This window comes from Muntiacus reevesi, chromosome 15, assembly GCF_963930625.1.
Source record: "Muntiacus reevesi chromosome 15, mMunRee1.1, whole genome shotgun sequence".
In the NCBI taxonomy this organism is placed as follows: Eukaryota; Metazoa; Chordata; class Mammalia; order Artiodactyla; family Cervidae; genus Muntiacus; species Muntiacus reevesi.
Window position 1 is genome coordinate 51,453,999 of NC_089263.1, and position 26,190 is coordinate 51,480,188.

The 26,190-nt window shown below is 37.2% G+C and overlaps 1 protein-coding gene across 5 annotated transcripts in view; it reads left to right on the top strand.

Moving 5' to 3' along the window:
• The first annotated feature begins 7 nt into the window (after window positions 1–7).
• The window catches only part of TOGARAM1 (TOG array regulator of axonemal microtubules 1), a 76,170-nt gene continuing 49,987 nt past the window's right edge, over window positions 8–26,190 (top strand). For all 5 annotated transcript variants that reach the window (XM_065906272.1, XM_065906274.1, XM_065906275.1 and 2 more), the window contains exons 1-4: window positions 8–2,243; window positions 14,197–14,353; window positions 17,702–17,836; window positions 24,535–24,828. In XM_065906272.1, coding sequence (XP_065762344.1) covers window positions 198–2,243; window positions 14,197–14,353; window positions 17,702–17,836; window positions 24,535–24,828 — 2,632 coding nt within the window. In that variant the 5' untranslated portion in view covers window positions 8–197. The remainder of the gene's footprint in view (window positions 2,244–14,196; window positions 14,354–17,701; window positions 17,837–24,534; window positions 24,829–26,190) is intronic.

Here is a 26,190-nt window from a genome sequence, read left to right on the forward strand (position 1 = left end):
CGCCCGGTGGTAGCTGTGGGGTCTGGGGCTCAGGCGGGGGCCATTTTGCCGAAGGCAGCCTCCGGGAGTCAGGGGCTCAAGTTGTTCGCTTTTCCTCCTCTGCAGGTTGAGGCTTGGAGAGGAACAGGAAGGCTGGGCTCCATCGAGCCCTTCGGAGACGATGGTTTGCTCTAGTCTCCGCCACTTGACGACCCTCCATGGCGGCTGCGCCCTCAGCCCTGCTCCCGCTGCCGCCCCTTCCATCCTTCTGTGCCTATCGCCTCCAGAGCCGCAGTCGTCCTTCCGCCCCAGAGACTGATGATAGTCGAGGTGGGGGCGCCATGAGAGGCGAGAAAAACTATTGCTGCCGTGGAGCTGCCGGAGACCACGGTTCCTGCCCCCCGACACCCTCGCCTCTGGCCTCGACCCTCTTGATGCCCGCGGAGGCAATCTCAAGTAGTTGGTCTGGGCCTGGAGGTGGTTTGTCGGGGGGAGATGAAGAGGAGACTCGGCTCCTTCAACAACTGCGGACCGCGCCCGATCCTTCCGAGGCCTTCCAGGCTTTACAGGCTGCTTTGCCGCGGCGGGGCGGTCGACTTGGCTTGCCCCGACGAAAGGAAGCGCTGTATCGGGCCCTGGGCCGAGTGCTTGTGGAAGGAGGTAGTGATGAGAAACGACTCTGCTTGCAGTTCCTCTCGGACGTTCTCCGGGGTCAGGGGGAGTTAGGCCAGCTGGAAGAGGCCTTTAGCTTAGCTCTTCTGCCTCAGCTTGTCGTCTCGCTACGAGAAGAGAATCCAGCCCTGCGAAAGGATGCGCTGCAGATCCTACACATCTGTTTGAAGCGTAGTTCTGGACAGGTGCTGAGGACGCTTATACAACAAGGACTGGAAAGTACCGACGCCCGGCTTAGAGCCTCCACAGCACTACTGTTCCCTATATTGCTTACCCCTGAGGATTTGTTGCTCGACCTAGATCTTACCGAAGTGATAATATCCTTAGCCCGAAAACTTGGCGGTCAGGAGATAGAAGAAGAATCTGAGACAGCTTTCTCTGCACTTCAACAAATAGGGGAGCGTCTTGGCCAAGAGAGATTTCAGTCCTATATCTCTCGCCTGCCTTCTGCCCTGAGGAGACACTACAATCGCCGCCTGGAGTCCCAGTTTGGAAGTCAGGTTCCTTATTATTTGGAACTTGAAGCATCTGGATTTCCTGAAGATCCCCTTCCCTGTGCAGTGAGTCTTTCCAACAGCAATCTTAAATTTGGGATTATTCCTCAGGAGCTGCATTCAAGGTTGTTAGATCAGGAAGACTATAAGAACCGGACTCAGGCTGTTGAGGAACTAAAACAGGTGATGGGACGCTTTAACCCAAGTTCCACCTCTCATCCTAGCTTTGTGAGTTTCATTAGTTTGCTGTATAATTTGTTAGACGATTCTAACTTCAAAGTGGTCCACGGCACACTTCAAGTCTTGCATTTACTGGTTATTCGCCTTGGAGAGCAGGTACAACAGTTCTTGGGACCTGTTATAGCAGCTTCTGTCAAAGTGCTGGCAGACAACAAGTTGGTGATCAAACAAGAGTACATGAAAATCTTCCTCAAGCTCATGAAGGAAGTAGGTCCTCAACAGGTGCTTTGCTTGCTCTTGGAACATCTCAAACATAAGCATTCCAGAGTGAGAGAGGAGGTGGTGAACATTTGCATCTGCTCCCTCCTGACTTATCCCAGTGAGGATTTTGACTTATCCAAACTGTCTTTTGATCTTGCCCCAGCTCTTGTAGATAGCAAACGCAGGGTACGCCAGGCAGCTCTTGAAGCCTTTGCTGTGTTGGCATCGTCAATGGGCTCAGGTAAAACCAGCACCCTTTTCAAAGCTGTGGATACTGTGGAGCTGCAGGATAATGGAGATGGAGTGATGAATGCTGTGCAGGCCAGATTGGCTAGGAAAACCCTCCCAAAGTTAACAGAACAGGGCTTTGTGGAATATGCGGTACTCGTGCCATCATCTGCCCAGGGTAGATCGAGCCATTTGGCGCATGGAGCAGATGCAGACTGGCTTTTGGCTGGTAACAGGACTCAAAGTGCACACTGTCACTGTGGTGACCACACAAGGGATAGCATGCAAATGTATGGATCTTATAGTCCGACTATCTGTACTCGAAGGGTACTAAGTGCAGGAAAAGGAAAAAATAAATTACCATGGGAAAATGAGCAGCCTGGAGTCACAGGAGAAAACCAGACTTCCAGTTCCAAGGACATAGAACAGGTATGCATCTTCTCTAATTTCCTTGAGTTGAAACTATGAAAGAATTTAAAATAGAAATATGCCTGTAATGACTGAGGGGTGAGGCTCCTTGAGGGTTGTCATGCTTTGTTTTTTAAATCAGTTTACTGATGTATCAATTATAATGGGACAGAACACATAGGAACCTTCAATAGGCTTCCTGCTTGATGGATTTGATTAAATTTGAGGCACAATTTGGTATAGACAATACCTGGATTTCAGTTTTGATCTGTCACTTTGGCATATCTGTTATCTCATTCATGCAACAAACACTGAATACCTGGTAGGTACAGAAAAAGAACCACGTTCTAGGAATGAAGATCAAACGGGTTTTGCAGAATTTAGTTAAGGGAAGGGACCTGTAAATGGGCAGCTACAAATTGGTTAAGTGCTAAAATAGAAATTTTGAGTCCTATGGAAATGCTGAAAGTAGAAAAAATAATTACACTGGCGGGGGAAAAACCTTCCAAGAAGATCAGACATCTGAACTAAGGGTTGCCCCCACCAAAGTCTTTATTTTGAAAATTCCAAGTCTATAGTTTACTTAAAAGAATAGTACAGTGAATATTGGGGCTTCCCAGGTGGCTCAGTGGTAAAGAATCTGCCTGCCACTGCAGAAGACGTGGGTTCTATCCCTGGGTCGGGAAGATGCCCTGGAGGAGGAAATGGTAACCCACTCCAGTGTTCTTGCATGGAGAATCCATGGACAGAGGAGCCTAAGGGTCTCCATGGGGTTGCAGCGAGTTGGAGACGAATGAGCGCGCATGCGCGCACACATGCACACACAGTGAATATTCATATACTTCATCTGTATTTACCAATTGTCATGTTGCCATATGTTCTTCGTATTTGCTGAACCATTTGAAAATAAGTGCAGGTATCTTGACATTTCATCCTAAATGTTTCCGTATATGACTCGTGAGAATGACATTCTTATTTATAACCATCATACCAGTATTACATCCCGGAATACCAGTAATAATAGCCTCTATTAAATAATTTCTCCAATTGTCCCCAAAATGTGTTTTATACTATTTTGTCTTCCAGGATCCAGTCAATCAAGATTCACATGGTTAATATATCTTTTACATAGAAGTACATGCCCATCTGTGTGTTTTTTCATGACATTGACTTATTTTTGAAGAATCTTAATCTGTCTTACTGTTTCTTTATGTTACATTCAAGATAAACAGTTTTAGCAAAAATACAACCTTGTGAACTTCACATTGCCTCAGTTGGTTAAGGTGTAATAACCATACCACTTCATTGCAAAGGTTTATTTTCCTCTTTATAATTAGCATATGATCTGTAAGATACTTCTGTGACACTAGGAATACCTCAACAACCTTCCACCCCTGTTCTTAACATCCATTAATGACCCTTTCCTGTATCATTTATTACATTGGGAACTACAAGAAAGGGTAACTTTTTTGAAAATTCTAACATTCCTTCTGTATTTGTTACCTGGCATTCTTTTTTATTCTATGTGTAATAATTAAATGCGTCAGTATTCCTTTTGATGCTAAAGTTGTCTCAAATTCAATTTGACTGGTGGCTGGCTCCTGTATCCTGTAACATGACTCTTAAGTCTTTGAACATTTCCTTAACTTAAACATAGTATGATGCCCAGGGTTACTTTGTATTTTTCTTGCTCCAGACCTGGAGCCAATGTTTTTTCCAAGAGCCCAAGAAATGCTTTTTGAATTAGAAAGTGGAATTTTAAAACCAAAGTCAGGGTATAGATGTGCTCAGTGGTATTGCTTATCATTGTGAATTGACTCTTTCAGTAGATAGAACCTAGGAATACCTTTATTTTTTTTTAAACAAATTCATAATGATACCTCCAATGCAAATCCAGCACTACGACATTCTTTCTCATATTCCTTCAGTCCATATTTGTATCTCCCTTCTCTCACAATTTAACCCTGGTCCCTAATTTCAGTTCAGTTCAGTTCAGTCGCTCAGTTGTGTCCGACTCTTTGGGACCCCATGCACTGCAGCACGCCAGGCCTCCCTGTCCATCACCAACTCCCGGAGTTTATTCAAACTCATGTCCATTGAGTCGGTGATGCCACACAACCATTTCATCTCTGTTGTCCCCTTCTCCTTCTGCCTTCAGTCTTTCCCAGCATCAGGGTCTTTTCCAGTGAACCAGTTCTTCTCATCAGGTGGCCAAAGTATTGGAGTTACAGCTTCTGGCCTCTTAATATCAGTTACATTTATTTGTATTCATACACAAAACATAATTATTACACCAGTAACACAACAGCTGACTACTACTAAAGCTCAGTATTTCTTTCCACTTGTTTGTTTCTATGCTTAGAATTATCCTACACTCATATGGTCAAATTTTTCTTAATTTGTTTGTAGGTGATTCAAATGACATGATAAAAGATAAATAGTAATTTGCTAAATGTGGATGTGTCCTGATGAATTTCAGACTGAAGAAAATGTTCAGAGATACTAAATTATAAAAGGATTTACCAAATTAGTAAGAAATGGTGTATTTGTGCATAGCTGAACCTGTTTGGTGAAAAGTAGCAGAAGATGAAACTAGAAATGTAGGCAAGGGCCAAGTATGGAGATCATTTGTGTAAATGAGTTCGTGCCTTTTGCAGTATGGATGGAGGTGAACAGTGTTCCCGCTCATTCTTTTTAATTCTAAAGTTATTTTTAAAGTAATTTTCCTATTTACATAATTTAGTTGTATGGTTTTTCTCGTGTGTTTTAAACCACCTGGGAATGAATGATTTTCTGTAAGCATTGATTTTAATACTGCTTGTTATTTGTCAAATCTAAAATGTTAGTGTAGGAAGTTCTGTGGCAGTCCAGTGGTTAGAACTCGGCACTTCCACTGCCCTGGCTCAGGTTCGGTCCCTGGTCAGGGAACTAAGATCCCACAACCGTGCAGCACAACCTAAAAAAAGAGAAATGTTAGTGTATTGAGATTCTGGTGCTGGCCAAAATGCCAAGAATCTGAAAATAGTACATTTCTGAAATTCTAGTGTAGACATATATTGCTTTTGAAAGAAGTTATAGTCAAATTAAAAATTACCCCAGAAATTAAGCTATACAGTTGTCCCTCAATATCTTAAGGAGATTGGTGTCTGGGCCCTGGAGCATACCAAAGTCCCTTATATAAAATGGCATGTTTATAGATGCCTATAACCTCCTCCTGTATACCTTAAGTCATTTCAAGATTACTTATAATATTTCATACAATGTAAATGCTATGTAAATAGCTACGTAAATACAGTGTAAATGCTATGTATTACCAAATAATGGAAAATTGAAGTTTTGCATTTGGGAACTTCCTAGAATTTTTTTTTTTATTATTTTCAATCCATGGTTGAATCTGTGGGTGCAGAACCCATGGATTTGGAGGATTGACTGTACTTTCTTGCTCAGAAATGGTCTGTGGAAGAATTATTGATACATTGGAAATTATCATAATGGATGACAGGGATTAAATACTTAAATATTTTTATGTATGCAGTTTTTAAAAGTACGTGTATATTTTTAAAATAATAGGGCAATACTATATTTTAGCAGGTTTAGGTTCACAGCAAGATTGAAGGTACAGAGTTTCCATAAAACCCCTTTCTCCACCCACACATGTAACCTCCTTCACTAACACCACCTCTGCCGAAGTGGTACATTTGTTACAACTGATGAACCTCCATTGACATTAGGGTTTATTTTTGGTATTTGTACATTCTGTGGGTTTGGGCAAATATATCCATGACCCATATCCATCATTGTAGTATCACACAAAATAATTTCACTGCCCTAAAAGTTCCCTGTGCTCCTTCTATTCATCCCTCCCTCCCTAACTCCTCGCAAACACTGGTCTTTTACTGTCTGCATAGTTTTGCTTTTTCCAGAATGGCGTGACCCCTGTTCTAATTCGTACTGACTAGCCCAGGCTCAATTGTAACATTTGCAGTCTATTGTTAAAATGTTATTTCTGTCTTGTCCACATAGAGCAAGTTAGTAACATAAGATGCTTCTATAAAAACTCATGAATGTTTTAGTTACATACTCCTATAGCTCATTTTGAAGATAAATAAATTAGTTTGCTTAGAGGGATTATTTTGTATTACAATGGTAAGAAAAAGGAAAGGTTAAAGAGGAAGGCCCTTGCTAGACTGGAGACCCTTGAATGCAAGATTAAAGAGTTTAGTCTAGATTAAAGAGTTTAGTCTATTATTTTGACAGTGATTTGAGACTACAGGGGTTATTTGGTTTTGGTTTTTTCCTTCTCTTCTTTTTTTAAAGCAGTATTTTAGGAAAGCTAATCACAACAGCAACAATGTCTAAGTTGTGTGAGTTTTTCTTTGTTTCTTTCTTTCTTTTTTTTGAGAGGGTGGAGACTGGAGACTTGGAAGATCAGTTAGTACATTTATTGGACTACTTTACGTGTGCATTGTTGAGTTTCACTAGAATTAGCAGGATGTCAAATAAGAGGTATTTCAAAGGATTTAGTGGCCAAAGTGTTGGAGGAAAGGAAGGTAAAGAGAAAGAGGGCTAACTTAGATTTGAATGAAGTGACAGTCTGCGGCCATACCACCCTGAACGCGCCCGATCTCGTCTGAATGAAGTGACAAAAATGCATAATAAATCCACAAATAAGAAAGACCCAACAAGGGAAGTTAATTTGGGGGGAAAATGAGTTTTAGATAGTGGAAGAACACTTAGTTGAATTTGTTGAAGACCACTATTCAAGAGACAAAGAAAGAACTAGGATGTAGAACTTGGAAGTCACATACTGAGAAGTAATTTGTTGAAACTGTGAGATTTGGGGAGTTCTCAGAACAAGAGCATAGTGCTTAAGACTCAGTCTCCGCATACAGCCCCATTTAGGGAAGAGCAGTAGGAGATAGAACCAAACAAGGTAAAGAGAAAGAGTGCCTAAGAGTTGGAAGAGAATCAAGGAAGAACAAAGGTTTTAGAAGTGAAGTAAAAAGAGAGTTTCAGGAAGCACATCATTGCTGTTAAAGGCAGGAGAGATTTTTGAGGAGAATGAAATCTAAAAAAGCATGATTTATTCTTATATATCAGCTTGTTACTTGTAAAATAATTTTAGAATATACTTTTCTCATAATTTTATCTTTCTTAATTTCCTCCTAATAATTCATCTGATTATTAAAAGTTGTATGTGCTTGTTATAGAAAATTTGGAAAATATAGAAAAGCACAAAGATGAAACTTAAGATTTTCAGCAGTCTCACTACTGAGAAAAGCATTCAGTGAACATTTTGTTGCCTCGTCTTCAAATGTCATTTCAATTTGTATATACTAATGATGTTATTTTTTCCATACATGATCGTCTCTCTCTTTCACTTTATCATGAATTTTTTTTCTTTGACATCAAATAATCTATAGTAAGATCTTTAATGGCTATTTCATGTTAGATTGTATAATACCAGTTAGTTTAGTTGTTCTTACATTTGAATATTTACATGTTTTAATTTTGTTTCCACCATTTAGTTGACTATTTTTAGCCCTGACACATACTGTGATAAGCAGATTCTTGTGGTATTCTAGCTTTGAATCTCTTTCTGTGCTTTTAGGCCTGTTTTAATGGGTTAGTGGGGTCTAGTAATCAGCCATCACTACCTGACCACCATGTCAGCTTTATTTTTCTTAACAGATTTCTCTACAATGAGTTAAGAGTCACGGTAACCTAGACTGAAAAGTAAGGAGCATACTTGCTTCACTTGTATGTAGTTATTAGGTTCTATAGCTTTTTAAAGGTGGAAAACATGGTTGCTGAAAAGTCAGTGAGACATGGAAAAAAGTGGTTTTAGAGACTAAATTTATAAGTTTAAGAGATGAACTGATAAGAAAATACTTATTAATACAAGCAGTAAACATATATTAAGCATCTTTTTGGTCATCCACTAAGTGTGAAGCCAAGTTCAAGCTCATAGATTACTCTTAAAAGCACTGCCTAGCATTTTTTTCTTCTTTTGGTATTTAGCCCAAGTGAACCATGTCTTCTTTCCCTTAAGTGATTGTAAGCACTGTGTTGATAATGACAGTTGTCTGTTTATATAACGGTACTAACAGTGCTGTGTCTACAATCAGTATCGACAAATATCTAAGTGAGAAAATAGAATCTCAGGGTTTGAGGGTAAAAGAAAAGACCAAGCAAGATGTAGTAGGATGTAGCAGGATGAGTTATCACTATGTTTTATTTTTAAATAGGAACCACCTCATTTAAAAGTAGCAAAGAGCCACTGGTGACTTCACCATGCCTACTCTGTACCGTGGTAGATCTTAGATTTCCAAGGAATATATGATTTGATCTCGCTAATCATAGTTGAGAATCAAATTGACAGGGAAAGGCAAGGAATTAATGTCATTATATACTGAATGAATCAAGAACATGGTTATAAAAAAAAAAAAAAGAACATGGTTATATAGAGAGGTTAGCTTTGGAACAGAGGCAGAAGTCTTTTTTCTTCTGGAACTGGAGGAAAAAATAGAAGGAAGATAACTTAGGATTCAGAAAAACTTTGAGTCAGCAGTTTTTTTTTTTTAACCAAAAGAATGGATCTCTGGATATTGAAGACAAGGAACTTTGGAATAGTGCTTATCAAATTTTAATGTCGATAAAAATTCCCTCAGGATCTGGTTAAAGTACAGATTCTGGTTCAGTCTGTCTGGAGAGGGATTCTGAGACTACACGTCTGCTAAGCTTCTAGTTGTTGCTCATGCTGCTGATTGGTGAGTCACATTTTAAGGGCAGGGCTCAAATATTAGGCTTCCATAATCTTGTAAATGAAGAGCCAAGCTGAGAATGGAAAATAGAGAATCAGACATTTGAAGAATGTGGGAAAGATTTACAATACTTAATGTGACAAATTTAAAGGTAATAGAAAATCCCAAATCACCAAGTTGCAGCAATGTGTTTGGTGTGAACTTAATCCTAAAAATTGAAATTTCCTTGGATAGTACATTGTTTCCAGCAAGTAGTTTTTGTTTGTTTTTTATATATTTTTTAATTGAAGGAAAATGGCTTTAGAGAAGTTTGTTGTTTTCTGTCAAACCTCAGCATGAATCAGACATAGGTACATATATATTCCCTCCCTCTTGAACCTCCCTCCCTGTTCTTTTAGAAATATGATTGGAGTATCTAAAAGAGAAAAACCTTTAGTTTTAAAACATGTCAAAATCCTGAACAATCCTGAAAATATATCTAATATCAGTGCAGATGTTAGATTGTTTCCAATAAGTAATCATTATTTTTCTTCTTAAAATTTTATCAAGATGTCTGAAGTATTTGAAAAACTTTTTTCTGTTTATTTATTTATTTATGTTGTTGTTATTGATTGCACCACACGGCTTGCAAGATCTCAGTTTCCTGACCAGGAATTGAACCTTGGGCCAGGGCAGTGAAAGCACTGAGTCCTAACCACTGGGCTACCAGGGAATTCCTGAAAAACTTATTTTAGTACTTGTCAAAATTAAGAGCAATCCAAAAGCATATCTATTCTCAGGTCTATTTAAAAATTTATAAGTAATTTAAAAATAAGTTTTGAAAACTAAACCTTAAAAGGAATATTAAATAAGATAATTGTATACATTATATTGATTTTATGATCTAAAAAAACCATAGCAATTATCATGATAAATGGAGAAAACATACGCATTTCCTTGGGTACCTCCTTTTATTTCCCTGTAACTTTTTAACCTCAGGCAGTGTCAGTTATATATATATTAAATATAATCTCACCCAAAGATACCAACTTTTGTTTCCTCACAGACAAAAAATCGAAATTCATGTAACCAAGAGCTGTCTTTTCATTCTTTTCGTGTCTATATATGTCCTTTCTATAATGGTTTAAGTGACAGAAAAAAGCGTGTATTTGTCATCATCCAGAGGCTTTTGTATATCCTTTAACCTGTTTGTTGATGGTTATCCTACAATGTATAACAGACAAGGGTAAATTAAAAGCATATTTAACACAGAGAACTATGTTTAATATCCTGTGATGAACCATACTGGAAAAGAATATGAAAAAGAATACATACATATAACCAAGTCACTTTGCTGTCCAGCAGAAATTAACACAATATTGTAAATCAACTATCAGTTCAGTTCAATTGCTCAGTTGTGTCTGACTCTTTGCGACCCCCTGGACTGCAGCACGCCAGGCGTCCCCATCCATCACCAACTCCTGGAACTTGCTCAGACTTATGTCCATCCAGTCAGTGATGCCATCCAACCATCTCATTCTCTGTCATTCCCTTCTTCTCCTGCCTTCAGTCTTTCCCAGCATCAGGGTCTTTTCCGGTGAGTCAGTTCTTCACATCAGGTAACCAAAGTATTGGAGTTTCAGCTTCAGTATCAGTCCTTCCAATGAATATTCAGGACCGATTCCCTTTAGGATTGACTGGGTTGATCTCCTTGCAGTCCAAGGGACTCTCAAGCATCTTCTCCAACACCACAGTTCAAAAGCATCAATTCTTCGGCACTCAGATTGCTTTATGGTCCAACTCTCACATCCATACATGACCACTGGAAAAACCATTTTGACTATACGAACCTATCAACTGTATTTGATAGTTAAATTTTTTTCATTCAATTTTATATTAGTCTAAACTTTTAATTAAGAGTCTGGGAATTATAAATAATATAGTAAGCATTATAAGATTTGTGGCATTATAAAAATTGATCCCTGTTAATAAAGATATTATCTATTATGAAATTTAATTGAACATGTGATTTCTCAATTTTATATTTTGAAAAGGAGTAATGTTAAGGTATCCAAGCAGTGAAACCAGTAGAGGAAATATAAGTTAATTAGGTGTTTCCTGAGACGATAAGTTCAAATTTGCACAAACAATTATGCTATTATTTTTACATGGTGATAAAATAAAAATAAAAAAAAAATAGCTGCCTACTAATGAGTCTGATTTGTCCAAAGAACCATCTTAAGTAGAGTTTTTCTGTACAAGTACATGCCATATATTAAAAACTTTTAAGTTTATGAGCATTTTTTTCCTTGTTCTTTAACCTAGTAACCAAGGTCATTAATTAAACGCACAGTCTGTGTTTTCCCTTGAATGTGCAAAAGTAAGAGATAAAACTTGTTATATATGGTATCACAACTGAGCTTTCTTAAAGTTTACATAGAAAATGATTTGAAAAAACTTACAAAGATGTTTCAGAAGGTGATTTTGGAGGTAATTGGAAGGTAATTGGAATAAACTTTTTTTAATCGCTATCATTAAGAGGCAAGGTTGAAGTCCAGGTAAAACCAGAAAGAACCAGTAGAAAATGAAGGTCCAAAAACTGGAGGCTGGAGATTAAGATAAATTTAGTATGAACTCAATAAAGGCAGGAGTGTAGGTGGTTTCTGAGAGAGTTAGCTATTAAAAGGTGTTATCCTAATAATTTGCTACTATCTATACCAAGGTAGAATTGAAACTCTTTTTGTGATGTCCTTAACACTCCTTGCCAAAAGTTGAACTAAGATGTGTTAGGTCAAAGAAATGTTTTTATGAAAAATATATTAGGAGTCAAGTCCAAAGGTTAAGAGTTACTAAATAGCGAGATTAAAATAGTAGATTAGACTATGTGAATTTCATATCATTATTAATATTAAATATGAAACTCGCCTTTTTATAACACTTTCATTTCCTACAAGGAATTAAATGAATTCTATTTTAAGACATTAACTTCAAACACTGAAAACTCAGTTCTGTCTTTCTAAGCGTCATAAGATCTTCTAAACAGACTGCTTCATATTTTGTAAATTTAGCTCAGAACTTTTGCAAACTATATGTGTACTTTTCCCATTTATGCTAACTCATTCCTTTTCCCTTGTTTATTGTTTAGTCCCATCAAAGCTTATCCTGATGAAAATAATTTACCTACTTTTGAGAAAGACCATAAAGGACCTCTCATGTTAATAATAATTGGTATGTCCTACAGTCTGCTTTCAAATATTTGCAGATTTTTCTACAGCAGAGAGTAATTCCTGACTGACTTCTCCTAAACTCTGGAGAATGCCACACTAGCAGATATATCCTCCACTGCTTCTGCTACCCACTTTATGTCCACCCTCATTACCACTATCACTAGTTGTTGTATTCACTGTCATACATTCTAATGTTCTGTTCTCTAAGTAGAAATTAATTACCGGATGGGAGGGGAGTTAAGCGGAGAATGGATGTATTATTTGTATGGCTGCATCCCTTTACTCTCCACTCGAAACTACCACAACCTTGTTAATTGACTATACTCCAATATAAAAAAGTTTTTTTAAAAAGAGATTAATTACAGAGTAAATCTAATGTAAATGCATTCCGTACTGGAGAATTATTTCTGGATTACTCACGATATTAACTGGGTTAGTATATTTTCTTTTAATGTGTCTAGTCAAAAGTTGACTGTAATTGGTTTCATTTTTATTCCATTGTGTCCTTTTCATGGGCTTCCCTGGTGACTCAGCTGGTAAAGAATCCGCCTGCAATGCAGGAGACCTGAGTTCGATCCTTGGGTTGGGAGGGTCCCTTCTTTTCATACTGACTACTATAAAATCAGTCATCGTTGTTGTTTAGTCACTAAGTCATGTCTGACTCTTTGCAACCCTGGCGGACTATAGCCCACCAGGCTTCTCTGTCCATGGGATTTCCCAAGCTGGGATACTGGAGTGGGTTACCATTTCCTTCTTCAGAGGATCTTCCCAAACCAGAGGTTGAACCCATGTCTCCTACACTGCAGGTGCATTCTTTACCACTGTGCTCGCAGGGAAGCCTATAATCAGTCTCAGAAATTATAATATTGGATTTTGAGAAAGTAAAGTCAGGCCTTTTTCAGCTGAAGCATTCATTACTTCTCACTGGTATTTGGGGGGTTAATTTTTGAACACGTTAACAGTTTTCTCACAAAATTTGATGAGGAATAACAAGTTGCTTGTTATCTATTTGATAATCTTAATCTTGTAATAGTCAAGTAGCTTAGAAGTTTTCAAATAGATGTATCTGTAATTTTATTGTATTTCATTGCTATTTGACACTTTACAAAGTTTGCTAAGGATACCTGAGAAGACTTACAATTCACTGCATGTGTAGATTTGATTGTGTCTTTAAGCTCCAAATAAATATAAGGACAATAAATAAAATTTCTCGTCTGTTCACTCAGTTTTTAAAATATTCTATAGCCATGATCAGTGTGAAATGATCCAGAACAATCGAGGCCATTATTGGTGAAGGATTCTTAACACTTGAATCATGCTTTTACATAGTTCTTTAACTATGATTAGGTTGAGTTTCAGAATTTTATTCTGGCACTCTTGTACCTTACAGATCAAACTGGGTTGTGGAAAAGGAGTTGGAATTTATAAAGTACTAAGCATATATAAAGTATTATGATTTTGGTTTTAACTAAAAGACCTCTCATAAAAATTTCCTAAGGGAACCATGATATAGATTACATTTACATTTGGGCTGCAGATTATGAATAGTAAATTTGCCTCAGTAAGAAGAGTAAAGTGGAATGCTTGCTGATTCAGTGGCCTTCAACTAGCATTTACTGTCCACTGCTCAAAGATGGCATAGTGTGACAGGCCATGCTGCTGAATCAGAAATGTTCTTTCCTTTATTCAAGTCATCATTTCACTCTTTTTGTCATTTGCATTCTTTCCTTCCTAGCTACCTGTTGTGTACTCTAGGAAGGTAAGGTACAGAAAACGTTTGGGGTAAGGTTTAAGAAAGGAAAAAAAATTAGCATTTATATCATGGCATGAAAAAATACTGCTAGTGTACTATATGTGGATGTTTATTTGTATCATTGTATATTAGATACATTTATTACTTTTTTCTTTTAATCTGAATTTCATAATTAGGTCTAGATTATTCCATCATATTCATTATCAAGTAGACTTAACTACATTTGCTAATTTGTTATTCCGTTTTTATAGTTTACAGCATATGATTTCATTCCATCTCCAAAATTAAAGCCATCTCAAGGAATGCCAGTCAACGATGATTTATGTTTTAGCAGAAAAAGAGTATCAAGATCCTTATTTCAGAATAGTCGGGAATTTAACCCAGATTCTCTTCCTATGTGTGCTGCAGGTAAGTGAAAGTTGCAGGTAATGGACATGTCGAACTAAGTTAAAGATTTCTCTAATCTTCATAGTCATTCAGAACCTCTTAGAACTTATAATCTGGTAGACAGTTCAAATTCAGTAATATTTGTTAAAGACCTGATAAGAATGGACAGTTCGACCCAGCCGTCTCATAAGATCCTGGGAGGGTTTCTCATTGAAACCCTTTGGGTATTAATGTAAGGCAATACTTGCTTCATCAACAACCCATGTTTACTGAGTATATCCTGTGTACAGATATGTTTCTAACTATGTGCAGATACTTTTCTAAGTACTGGGTATGTTTGCTGTTGTCCATGGACTGTAGCCCGCCAGGCTTCTCTGTCCATAGGATTTCCTAGGCAAGAATACTGGAATAGTTTGCCATTTCCTTCTCCAAGGGATCTTCCCAACCCAGGGATTGAACCTGTGTCTCCTGCTTGGCAGGCAGATTTTTTTACCAATGAACCACTATGGAATCTTGGGATATAGCAGTCAACAAAATAGGGAAAACTTTCTGCCTGATAGATCTTATATTCTAGTTGGGACAAAGCAAACATTAAATAAATGCAAAGCAGAATAAATTAGATGGTGATAAATGCTTTGAAAAAAAATAAGCAAAGAAGAAGAATATAGAGGAGGGCCTATTTTAAATAGTGTGATGAAAGAAGGCCATATTGAGAAGGGAATATTTGGAGCAAACCACAAAGATACCATGAGAGAACAGCAAATGATTCCAAAAAGAGGGAACAGTTAGTGCAGAGTACAGGACATATTTGAGATAGATCGAAGAAGCTAGTAAATCTGGAATGAAACGAGTAAGGGGAAGAGAAGTAGAAAATTAAATTGAAGAGAATAATATGGGTTCCTATTTAAGGCCTAATAAGCTGTTGAATGGGCTTCAAAATATTAAAGAATATTTTGAGGAAAGAAGTAACATCAATTGGCTTGCTTTCCAGACTTGGGGGATGTTACATTTGAAATAGATTAATGCAGGCAAGGAAAAAAAACATGGAGTCTGTTATGATCCAGGCTGGAGTCAATGGAAGTTTTAACCAATGCAGCAATGATTATAGTGAAAAGTGATTGGATTCTGAGTATAAGTCAAAGGTACAGTTACTATGATTTGCTGATATGTTGTGTAGGAGTGTGAGAAGGAGGTTGAAAGAGCTCTAAGGTTTTTTAGGCCAGAGCAACTGGGAAGATGTTTAGTTGCCTAAAATAAGTGTTACAGAAAGTAAATATTATATTATTCTGAGGACATGGTCACTGTCATGGGCCTTATCAGTTAGAAAAATCATTAAAGAGGAGATAATACTTGCGCTGCATCTTTTTGGGATATATGTATGATTCCAGATGTCAGGGGGAGGTATGAGGAGAGCAAAGGCTCACATTAGGAATGGGCCTGAGATTTCTGACAGCAGTCTAAAGGTAAGATTCATTTTAGGTGGTCAAAGAGAAATTGGAATATGGGGAGCCCTTGTGTGCTAGATTCAAAAATTTGAGCTAGTACTTGTAAGCTATAGGGAGCTAATGGAGACTTGTTTCGTTAAAGAGCAAAGCAACTAGGGTGACAAGGTTGTTTACAGATTAAATAGAAATGAATAATCAGAAAAATATGATGTCACAAAATAGGAAAAAGGGGAGTAGAGAAAGATTTCTAGACTTAGCACCCAGGTAATTAGAAAAATGGTAATGTGTTGCCAAAAGGAAATCATTTAGGAGTGGAAAGTGGAGTATGAGATCAAGATTGAGTTTGTCTTTTACTTAAGATCCAAGTGATACCAATTATTGAAATTTATTGGCTATGACACAATATTTAGAAAACATTGCTACCCTAGGAGAATTTGTAGATCTTTATGCAATAAAATTCCATAATATTTTCATCTAAAAACGAGGTCTTACAATGATTATGTAGTTGAGTGTTTATTTGATAGAGAAAAAGAAATGCAAGAATATATCCAGTTACGTTTGAAGCATTGCTTGAGATTTTTATAAAGCCTGTGTTTTTTTGTATCATCTAGAATTTCTTACCTAACTGTACAGATTTTAAATAGGGAATAAGACAGCATGTAACTTAATGTTAGGTTGAAGAATATAAATTATACATATTATAGCAATTCAAGAAAGGAAGAAATCATAGATATTGAAGTGGTTTATGATAACTCCAAGAAAGAGGTTGAACTTGAGCTGAATTTTAGAGAAGAGAAGGGTTTGTGGTTGGTAGTGAGGCAAGATTTAGGGAGAAAGTATAACCAGAGTATTTAATTCAGTTCAGTCACTCAGTCGTGTCCAACTCTTTGTGACCACATGAACTGCATCACGCCAGGCTTCACTGTCCATCACCAACTCCCAGAGCTTGCTCAAACTCATGTCCATTGAATCGGTGATGCCATCCAACCATCTCATCCTCTGCCATCCCCTTCTCCTCCTGCCTTCAATCTTTCCCAGCATCAGGGTCTTTTCCAATGAGTCAGTTCTTCAGATCAGATAACCAAAGTTTCAGCTTCAGCATCAGTCCTGCCAATGAATAGTCAGGACTGATTTCCTTTAGGATTGACTGGTTGGATCTTGCAGTCCAAGGGACTCTCAAGAGTCTTCTCCAACACAACAGTTCAAAAGCATCAATTCTTCGGTGCTCAACCTTCTTTATAGTCCAACTCTCACATAACCAGAGTATAGAGTGAAGAATTAACTTAGCAGACATCCAGTTCATGCTGGAAGAAGGGGCTTGAAATCACAGAATTATAAAAATCAGAATTTTAGAACTACATACAAGGAATTTTATATAGAGAATTAACTAAACATCAGAGAGGTCAATATCACCTTTTTTCCTTCAGACTTATTCCCCTGCCCAGGAATAACCTTAAGGAGTCACAGGTAGGAGGGAAGGGATCTGGAAAATATGCCTGGGTAAGCTTGGAAAGTACGTGAATGTGTGTTACATGTTAGGAAAGAAAGAAAAAGAGTCCCTCAGTAGACCTTTTTGAGTAGAGGGTAAATTTACTACAAATCCTGGGAAGAAGGTAATTGAGGTCCGGGGAAACCTTCCATGGTGAGAGAGGGGAACATATAGGAAGAAACTGCCTTTGTATATATTTTTCAACATATTTTTCTTTTCTCTATACCTGACCAGTCTGTCTTCTGTCCTTTAACCCCTGTCACTAATCAGATCTGCCAACAGCAAATCTGATTGCAGGCAAATCTTTCTTGCCTGCCTGGCTTAATGTACATATACTGTTAAATTTATTCCCACACAAAGGACACCAACATTTGTGAAATTAGTTGTGTTCATGAAGTAAACTTTTGATTTTATGTTTTTCTTCTCCTTCCAAAGGCACTAGTGGGACTCATCAGACAAATCTCTCTGGGAAATGTGGACAACTTGGATTTTCACAGATATGTGGTAAAACTGGCAGTGTGGATTCTGACTTACAGTACCTGGGAACAACTAACAGTCATCAAGATAAAGGTTTAAATTCCAACTTTATTTGAATATAAATGATTTACAAATATTTTGTGGGGTTTCCAAATCTAATATGTTATTTTGTATAATTATACTTACTACAGAAAAGGATGTTTTATTTTTAATAATAATTTTAATCAAATTTTTCATAACTGTTAAACTGAAATGTTAGGTTTAGTACTCTTGATATAAATATGACTGATTAGAGACTTTAGAAACTCATGGTAGAGATGAACATTTTCATACCAAGTAATTAAAAATAAAATTATCCCATAAAGTGTACTGTAGTAGCAGAAGACAGTTATTTTCCATAACGGTTTTCTTTTTAATTTATTTAATTGGAGGCTAATTACTTTACAGCATTGTAGTGGTTTTTGCCATACATTGACATGAATCAGCCATGGGTGTACATGTGTTCCCCATCCTGAACCCCGCCCCCAGCCCTCCCCATCCCATCCCTCAGGGTCATCCCAGTGCACCAGCCCTGAGCACCCTCTCTCATACATCAAACCTGGACTGGCGATCTGTTCCACATATGATAATATACATGTTTCAATGCTATTATCTCAAATCACCCCACCCTCGCCTTCTCCCACAGAGTCCAAAAGACTGTTCTATGTATCTGTGTCTCTTTTGCTGTCTCGCATATAGGGTTATCATTATCATCTTTCTAAATTCCATATACATGCGTCCATAAAAGTTTTAAATTTTAAAGCTATTTAGAATTTATTATGTCTCCTATTAGGACCCATGACTGCTTAACTAGCTATCATTTTAGATATCTTACATATTCATAAGATAGAACAAGAGGGAGAGTTTGAGACTGGCTGTCAGACATATGAATTTTGGATTTGAAGGCATGTCTTCCATGTCTATGCTAGTTAATAGCTATATCAGTTATTACTTAGAAATAGGATAAACTCAGAAATTTTGGAGATATTTTGTTGTTGTATATCCTTTACTAAAATTTTATGAGTGATCGGGATGTATGTCTGTCTGTATTTATTGATGAAAAAACAATGCTTATTTGAAATTAGTAAAGAAGATGGAGTTAATATAGCACTTCCACTTTAGCCACCCTTTCTTCTACCCACTCCAGAGGGCCACATGACTACATAAAGTTTTTCTTTATGGTGTTATTCACACTAAGATAGTTTATCTCTCTTTTTTAGTTTATAAGTCATACATACATGGCTTCCCTTGTGGCTCAGATGGTAAAGAATCTGCCTGCAATGCAGGAGACCCAGGTTCAATCCCAGGGTGGGAAAGATCCCCTGGAGAAGGAAATGGCAACCCACTTCAGTATTCTCGCCTAGAGAATTTCATGGACAGAGGAGCCTGGGGTCACAAAGATTGGATAAGACTGAGTGATTAACACATACTTAGTCATTTATGTCTTCAGAAAAATGTTTTGTTATACAATAAGCTAAGTCTGTTGTCTTGGAAACTCTTCAGAAAGATATAAAGAAAATTGGAAGGAACCTCTAAAAAAATTACAGATTGCCTTTTTTTAAAGTTGAAGTGTAGTTGATTTACAGTATTATTTAAGTTACACGTGTACAATGTAGTGATTCACAGTTTTTAAAGTTATATCCCATTTATAGTTATAAAATAATGGCTATATTCTTTGTGTTGTAAAATATATCCTTGTAGCTTATTTTATATATAATAGTTTTATATCTTATCTCTTATTTTATATCCTATCTCTTATTCCCCAACCCTATATTGCCCCTCCCCCCACCTCTCTCCCTACTTGCGATCATTAGTTTGTTCTCTATATCTGTGAGTCTGATTTTTTTTTTTTTTACTATCTTCACTAGTTTGTTGTATTTTTTAGATTCATATATGTGATACATGTTGTTGCTTTTCAGTCGCTGAGTGTCGGACTCTTTGCAAACTCGTGGACTGCAGCATGCCAGGCTCCCCTGGCTTCACTGTCTCACGGAGTTTGCTCAGATTCATGCCCACTGAGTCAGTGATGCCATCCAACCATCTCACCTCTTCTCCTCCTGCCTTCAGTCTTTCCCAGCATCAGAGTCTTTTCCAATGAGTTGGCTCTACACATCAGGTGACCAAAGTATTAGAGCTTCAGCTTCAGCAACAGTCCTTCCAATGAATATTTAGAGTTGATTTCCTTTAGGATTAACTAGTTTCATCTCCTTGCAGTCCAAAGGACTCTCGAGAGTCTTCTCCAGCACCAAAATTCGAAAGCCGCAGTTCTTTGGTGCTCAGCCTTCTTGATAGTCCAGCTGTCACATCTATGCATGACTGTACTTTTGACGATATGGATCTTTGTCAGCAAAGTGATGTCTCTGTCATTTCTGTTTCAGCCTATCTGCTTCATTCTTCTGGAACTGTTAGTAATTGCCGTTTGTTCTTTCTCAGTAGTGTATAGGATACCTTCCAACCTAGAGGGCTTATCTTCCAGTGTCATATCTTTTTGCCTTTTCATACTATTCATGGGGTCCTTGCAGCAAGAATACTGGAGTGGGTTGCCATTCTTTACTCCAGTGAACCACATTTTGTCAGAACTGTTCACTATAACCATTCTGTCTAGGATGACTTTGCACAGCATAGCTCATAGCTTCATTGAGTTATGCAAGCCCCTTTGCCACAACAAGGCTGTGGTTCATGAAGGGGGTAATATCAAATAGTATTTATTTTTCTGTCTGACTTACTTCAGTTAGCACAATATACCCTCCAAGTCCATCCATGTTGCACCAAATGGCAAACTTTTATTCTGTTTTATGGCTGAGTAGTATTCCACTGTTAATATACACCACATCTTCTTTAACAGTTCATCTGTTGAGAGACACTTAGGTTGCTTCCATATCTTGGCTATTGTGAATTATGCTGCTATGGACATTGGGGTGCATGATCGTTTTGAATTAGTGTTGTGTTGTTTTTTTTCCCCCCAATATATACCCAGAAATGGAATTGCTGGGTCATATTATGGTTCTGTTTGTAGTTTTTTGAGACACCTCTGTACTGTTTTCCTCAGTGACTGCACCAGTTTACGTTCCCACCAACATTGTCTGAGGGTGCCTTTTTCTTCACATCACTGCCAACATTTGTTATTTGTGTACTTTTTAATGATAGCCATTCTGACAGATGTGGGGTTACGTGTCCTTGTGGTTTTGATTTGCATTTCCTTGATGTTAGCAGAGGCTTCCGAGGAGGCTCAGTGGTAAAGAGGTGTAGGAGGTGCCAATGCAGGAGGTGCAGGATATGAGGGTTCAATCCCTGGGTCAGGTAGATCCCTGGAGGAGGAAATGCTAACCCACTCTAGTATGCTTGCCTGGGGAACCCTATGGACAGAAGAGCCTGGAGGGCTACAGTCCATAGAGTCGCAGAGTTGGACACGACTGAAGCGACTTAGCACGCAGCACGGTTTTTCATTCTGTTGGTGGTTTACTTTGCTGTACAAAAGCTTGGAGTCCCGTTTGTTTATTTTTGCTTTTATTTCCTATATTTTAAGAGATAGATTAAAAAAAATATGGCTGTGATTTATGTCAGAGTGTATTTTGTCTATGTTTTCTATTAGGAATGTTATAGTATATGGTCTTACATTTAGGTCTTCCATCCATTTTGAGTTTATATGTGGTGTTACAGAAATGTTCTAATCTCGTTCTTTTACATGTAACTGTCCAGTTTTCTTAGCACTACGATTCCCCCAGCTCTGTTCTTCTCTCTTAAGATTGAATTGGTTATTTGGGGTCTTCTGTGTTTCCATACAAATTAAAAAATTTTTTGTTGTGGTTCTGTGAAAAATGCCATTGGTCTCTTGATAGGGATTGCCCTCAATCTGTAGATTACCTTGGGTAGTGTGGTCATTTTAACAATCTTAATTCTTCTGATCTAAGAACACAGTATATCTTTCCATCTATTTGTGTCATCTTTAATTTCTTTCAACATTGTCTGATCATTTTACAAGTATGGGTCTTTTGCCTCCTTAGGTAAGTTTATTTCTAGGTATTTTTTTCTCTTTGATGCGATAGTAAATGGGATTGTTGCCTTTTTTCCTCTCTTTCTGATAGTTTTGTTTTATTTTTGACTATGCCACACAACTTGTGTAATCTTAGTTCCCCAACTGGGGATTGAACCCAGACTGTTGACAGTGAAAGCACAGAATCCTAACCACTGAACTGCCAGGGAATTCCCTGATAGTTTGTTGTTATTGTATAGAATTACAACAGATTTCTGTATATTTTGTATCCTGCAACTTTGCTGAATTCATTGATGATTACTAGTAGTTTTCTGGTAGTGTCTCTAGGATTTTCTGTATGTAGTATCATGTCATCTGCAAACAATGACAGTTTTACTTCTTCCATTCCAATTTGGATTATTTTTATTTCTTTTCCTTCTCTCATTGCTGTGGCTAAGACTTCAAATACTATGTTGAATAAAAGTGGTGAGAGTATGTATCTTTGTCTTGTTCCTAATCTTAGAGGAAATGTTTTCAGCTTTTCACTATTAAGTATGGTGTTAGCTGTGTGTTTGTTATATGTGGCCTTCATTAGGTTCAGGTAGGTTTCCCCTGTGACCACTTTCTGGAGAGGTTTTATTATACATGGATGTTGAGTTTTATTGAGAGCTTTTTCTGCGTCTGTTGATAATGATCATATGATTTTTATTCTTCAATTTATTGAAGTTATGTGGTTATATGGTATATATCACATTGATTTATAGATACTGAAAAATTACTGCATCTCTGGCATAAATGCACTTGATCATGGTGTAGGAACCTTTTAATGTATTGTTGGACTTGGTTTACTAGTGTTTTGTTGAGGATTTTTACATTTATGTATATCAGTGATGTTGGCCTGCAGTTTTCTTTTTTGTGTGATGTTTTCCTCTGAATATGATACCAGAGTGCTGTGGTCCTCATACAATGAATATGGAAGTGTTCCTTCCTCTGTAATTTTTTTTGAATAGTTTGAGAAGGATAGGTAATTGGTAAAATTCACCTATGATAGTCATCTGGTCCTGGACTTTTGTTTTTTGGGAGTTTTAAAATTACTGATTCTATTTCGTTACCAGTAATTGGTCTGTTCATATTTTCTGTTTTTTTCCTGGTTCAGTCTTGGAAGGTGTAGCTTTCTAAGCAGATAAAACATGATGTAATATAGTGGTTTAGAGCACAGGATTGGAGCCAGAGAGCCTGAATTCAGTAATTTCCTTAGTATGTGATTTTTAGCAATTTACTCTGTCCTTTTTTTTAATCCATAAAATAGGAATGGTACCTTCCCCACAGAATTGTTGTGAAGATTAAATTAGTTAATACATAGAAAATACTTGGAACACCCCTGGCACATGAATATTAGCTCATTAAAGATTAGTTCTCATCATTGCCATTGTGGTTTTCATCATGAACATTATTATCATTTTTGGATTATCTATATAAAAAATCCAGAAGGATATACAGAAGACTGTTAAAATAATACATGATTTAGCAAGGTTGCTAGATATAAAACCCAAACAGAAAGGTGAGTAAAGTTCCCAGATACCAGGAATATTCAGAAACTGATTTTTAAGAAAGAAATTACAGTTATCAACAAAATTTGTAAGTATATGGAGGCCTAACAAAAGACATTCATTATGAAAACTAAAATACTTTTTTGAGAGACATAAAAGAAGGCCTAAATAAATTAAAAGAGATCGTGCATTTTTTTTACAATCCTTTATTTTTAAACAAGGAAACTCAGTTTCATTTCTATCAAAATCTCAACAGGATCTTTAATGGAGCATGGCAAGCTAACCCCAAAACTCATATGAAAGAACAGAGGACCAAGGATGACCTAGATAATTCTAAAGAGGATCAAAATGGAAGGAGACAATATGATGACTATAGTTAACACTGCTGTGTGGCATATAGAAAAGTTGTTACAAGAATAAATTCTAAGAGTTCTCATCACAAGGAGAAAGTTCTTTTTCCTTTTTTCTTTTCTTTTTATTTTATCTATGTCAGAAGATGTTAGCTGAACCTATCTTGTTAATCATTTCACCATACATGTAAATTTCATTCTCTATATATGCTGAAGCTGAAGCTTCGATACTTTGGCCACCTAATGGAAAGAGCTGATTAATTGGAAAACATCCTGATGCTGGGAAAGATTGAGAGCAGGAAGAGAAGGGAGTGACAGGATGACATGGTTGGATGGTATCATTGACTCAATGGACATGAGTTTGCGCAAACTCCCAAGAAACTGTGAAGGACAGAAAAGCCTGGCACACTGCAGCTCATGGGTTGCAAAGAGCTGGAGATGACTTACAGACTAAACAGCTACTATATATATGTCAAACCATCATGGTGTATGCCTTAAACTTATACAGTAATATATGTCAGCCATCTCTCAAAACTGGAAAAAAAAATGGAAGGAGACTTATCAGTGTGAGGATAAGTAAAACATGGTGGTACTACTGTAGAAACAGAAAAAAAGGTTAATGGAACCCATAAGAAGCACCTAAGAATAGACTTAAATATACACATGGGAGATTTATAGATGAAAGGAAAAGAATGGCTGGCTCAACAACTGGCACTGGGAGAATTCCAGTATATCTATAGAAGAAAGTTAAATTAGGTTTTTACCTGCACAAGTATGGATGCCAGATAGGATTAAAAACTTGAATGTGAAAAGCAAAAAAACTTAAAACTCTTAGAAGATGTGTGTAAATAAATAACATTCTCTTTTGTCTTATTACAGTTTGTGCTAGCCTATGTTTCAGTAGTAAGACACAGCAAACGTTTGGTGGTCAAACAGAGCGTTCTTCATCATACTCTGGTCCAAATTCAAGTTCAGGAGCCGTCCTTCTTCCATCCTATCCTCTCTCGTCACCTCGAACTAGTCCAAAGCACACGTCTCTTACTGTGTCTCCAAAGAAGTCTCAAGATAATTCCGTTAATTTCTCAAGTTCCTGGCCTCTTAAAAGCTTTGAAGGGCTTTCAAAGCCAAGTCCACAAAAAAAGCTTGTCAGCCAAAAATCATCTGATCCTACAGGTATATGTGATGGTAAAAATTAATACTTTGTTCAAATATTTGTACGTTTGAATAATTATTTGAAGTTAGGGTTGTCAGATCTTTAAAAGCTTGTAAATTGCATTTTATTTCTCTGAATTAGTAAATATTTAGCAAAATTTTTAATGGAATGTTCAGTAGATCAAATGTGTAATATAAAATTCAGTTAAGATAATCATTTCTTTTTTTTTTTTCTTGTATTGCCACTTCAGAATCCTTTTGTAAAACTAAATAAATAATAGTGCTTTATAATGGACATGAATATGAACAGTCTGAGAGCCTAATAACAAGTTTTAGCTTTACAGATATAAAATATTGTTCATATATTTACCTCAGTGTCTAGTAGTTATTCAACATTTATTGAATGTCATTATCAAAATTATTTTGATGGGTTTTCTACTGTTTGTTGGGCTTCCCAGGTGGCACAGTGGTAAAGACTCTGCCTGTCAATGCAGGAGACACAAGAGATGCACGTTCAGGAAGATCTCCTGGAGTAGGAAAATGGCAACCCACTCCAGTATTCTTGCCTAGAAAATTCCATGGACAGAGGAGCCTGACAGGCTATGGTCCATGGTGTTACAAAGCGTCAAACATGACTGAGCGACTGAGCGCACACACACTACTGTTTGTTATCAACTAAAATATCCTTAACAATAGCCCACGCCAAAATCATAATATTAGCATGTATGTTTATTCAAGACAGATTCAGTTTCAGAAAGTCTGTGAAAGGTGAGTCCCATGTCCCAAATGCTTCCCTAACCCCAACCCCTAAGGTCAAATATTTCCCTTTTAAACTACCCCACAGCACGAATATTCTAGTTTATAACCATAACATCAATTTATTGCATAGTTAGCCGATTTTGTTACTTTCTTTTAGCATTGAGCCTTCATTTTCTTCTGTTAACTTTTTTCTGTATTTGTCTTTCCTCCAAAATCAGATACTGTATTGAAAGCTGAAATATTGTTTAACTTGTTCTCCTCAGCGCCCAGTGTTCCTGCTTTGCACATAGTGGTCATTCAAGTGTGCTTACATCAAGTGTTGCTTAAATCAAGCCAAATCATTAACGTTTCTAGGTTATTATGGACTTTACTATATGAAAATCATGGTGGTGTGTATGAAGATAGACATTTCACGAAGTTCCCTGGCTGTCCTGTGATTAGAACTATGAGCTTTCACTGCTGACAGCCCAGGTTCAATCCCTGTTTGGGGACCTAAGATCCTACAAGCTGAGCAGCATGGCCAAAAAAAAAAAAAAAATTTTTACTTGGTTTATAATATTTGTATTTCGTATGAAAGGATTCTGGGTGGTCCATTTTTGTTATATTTGTTAGGGAACAATTTCT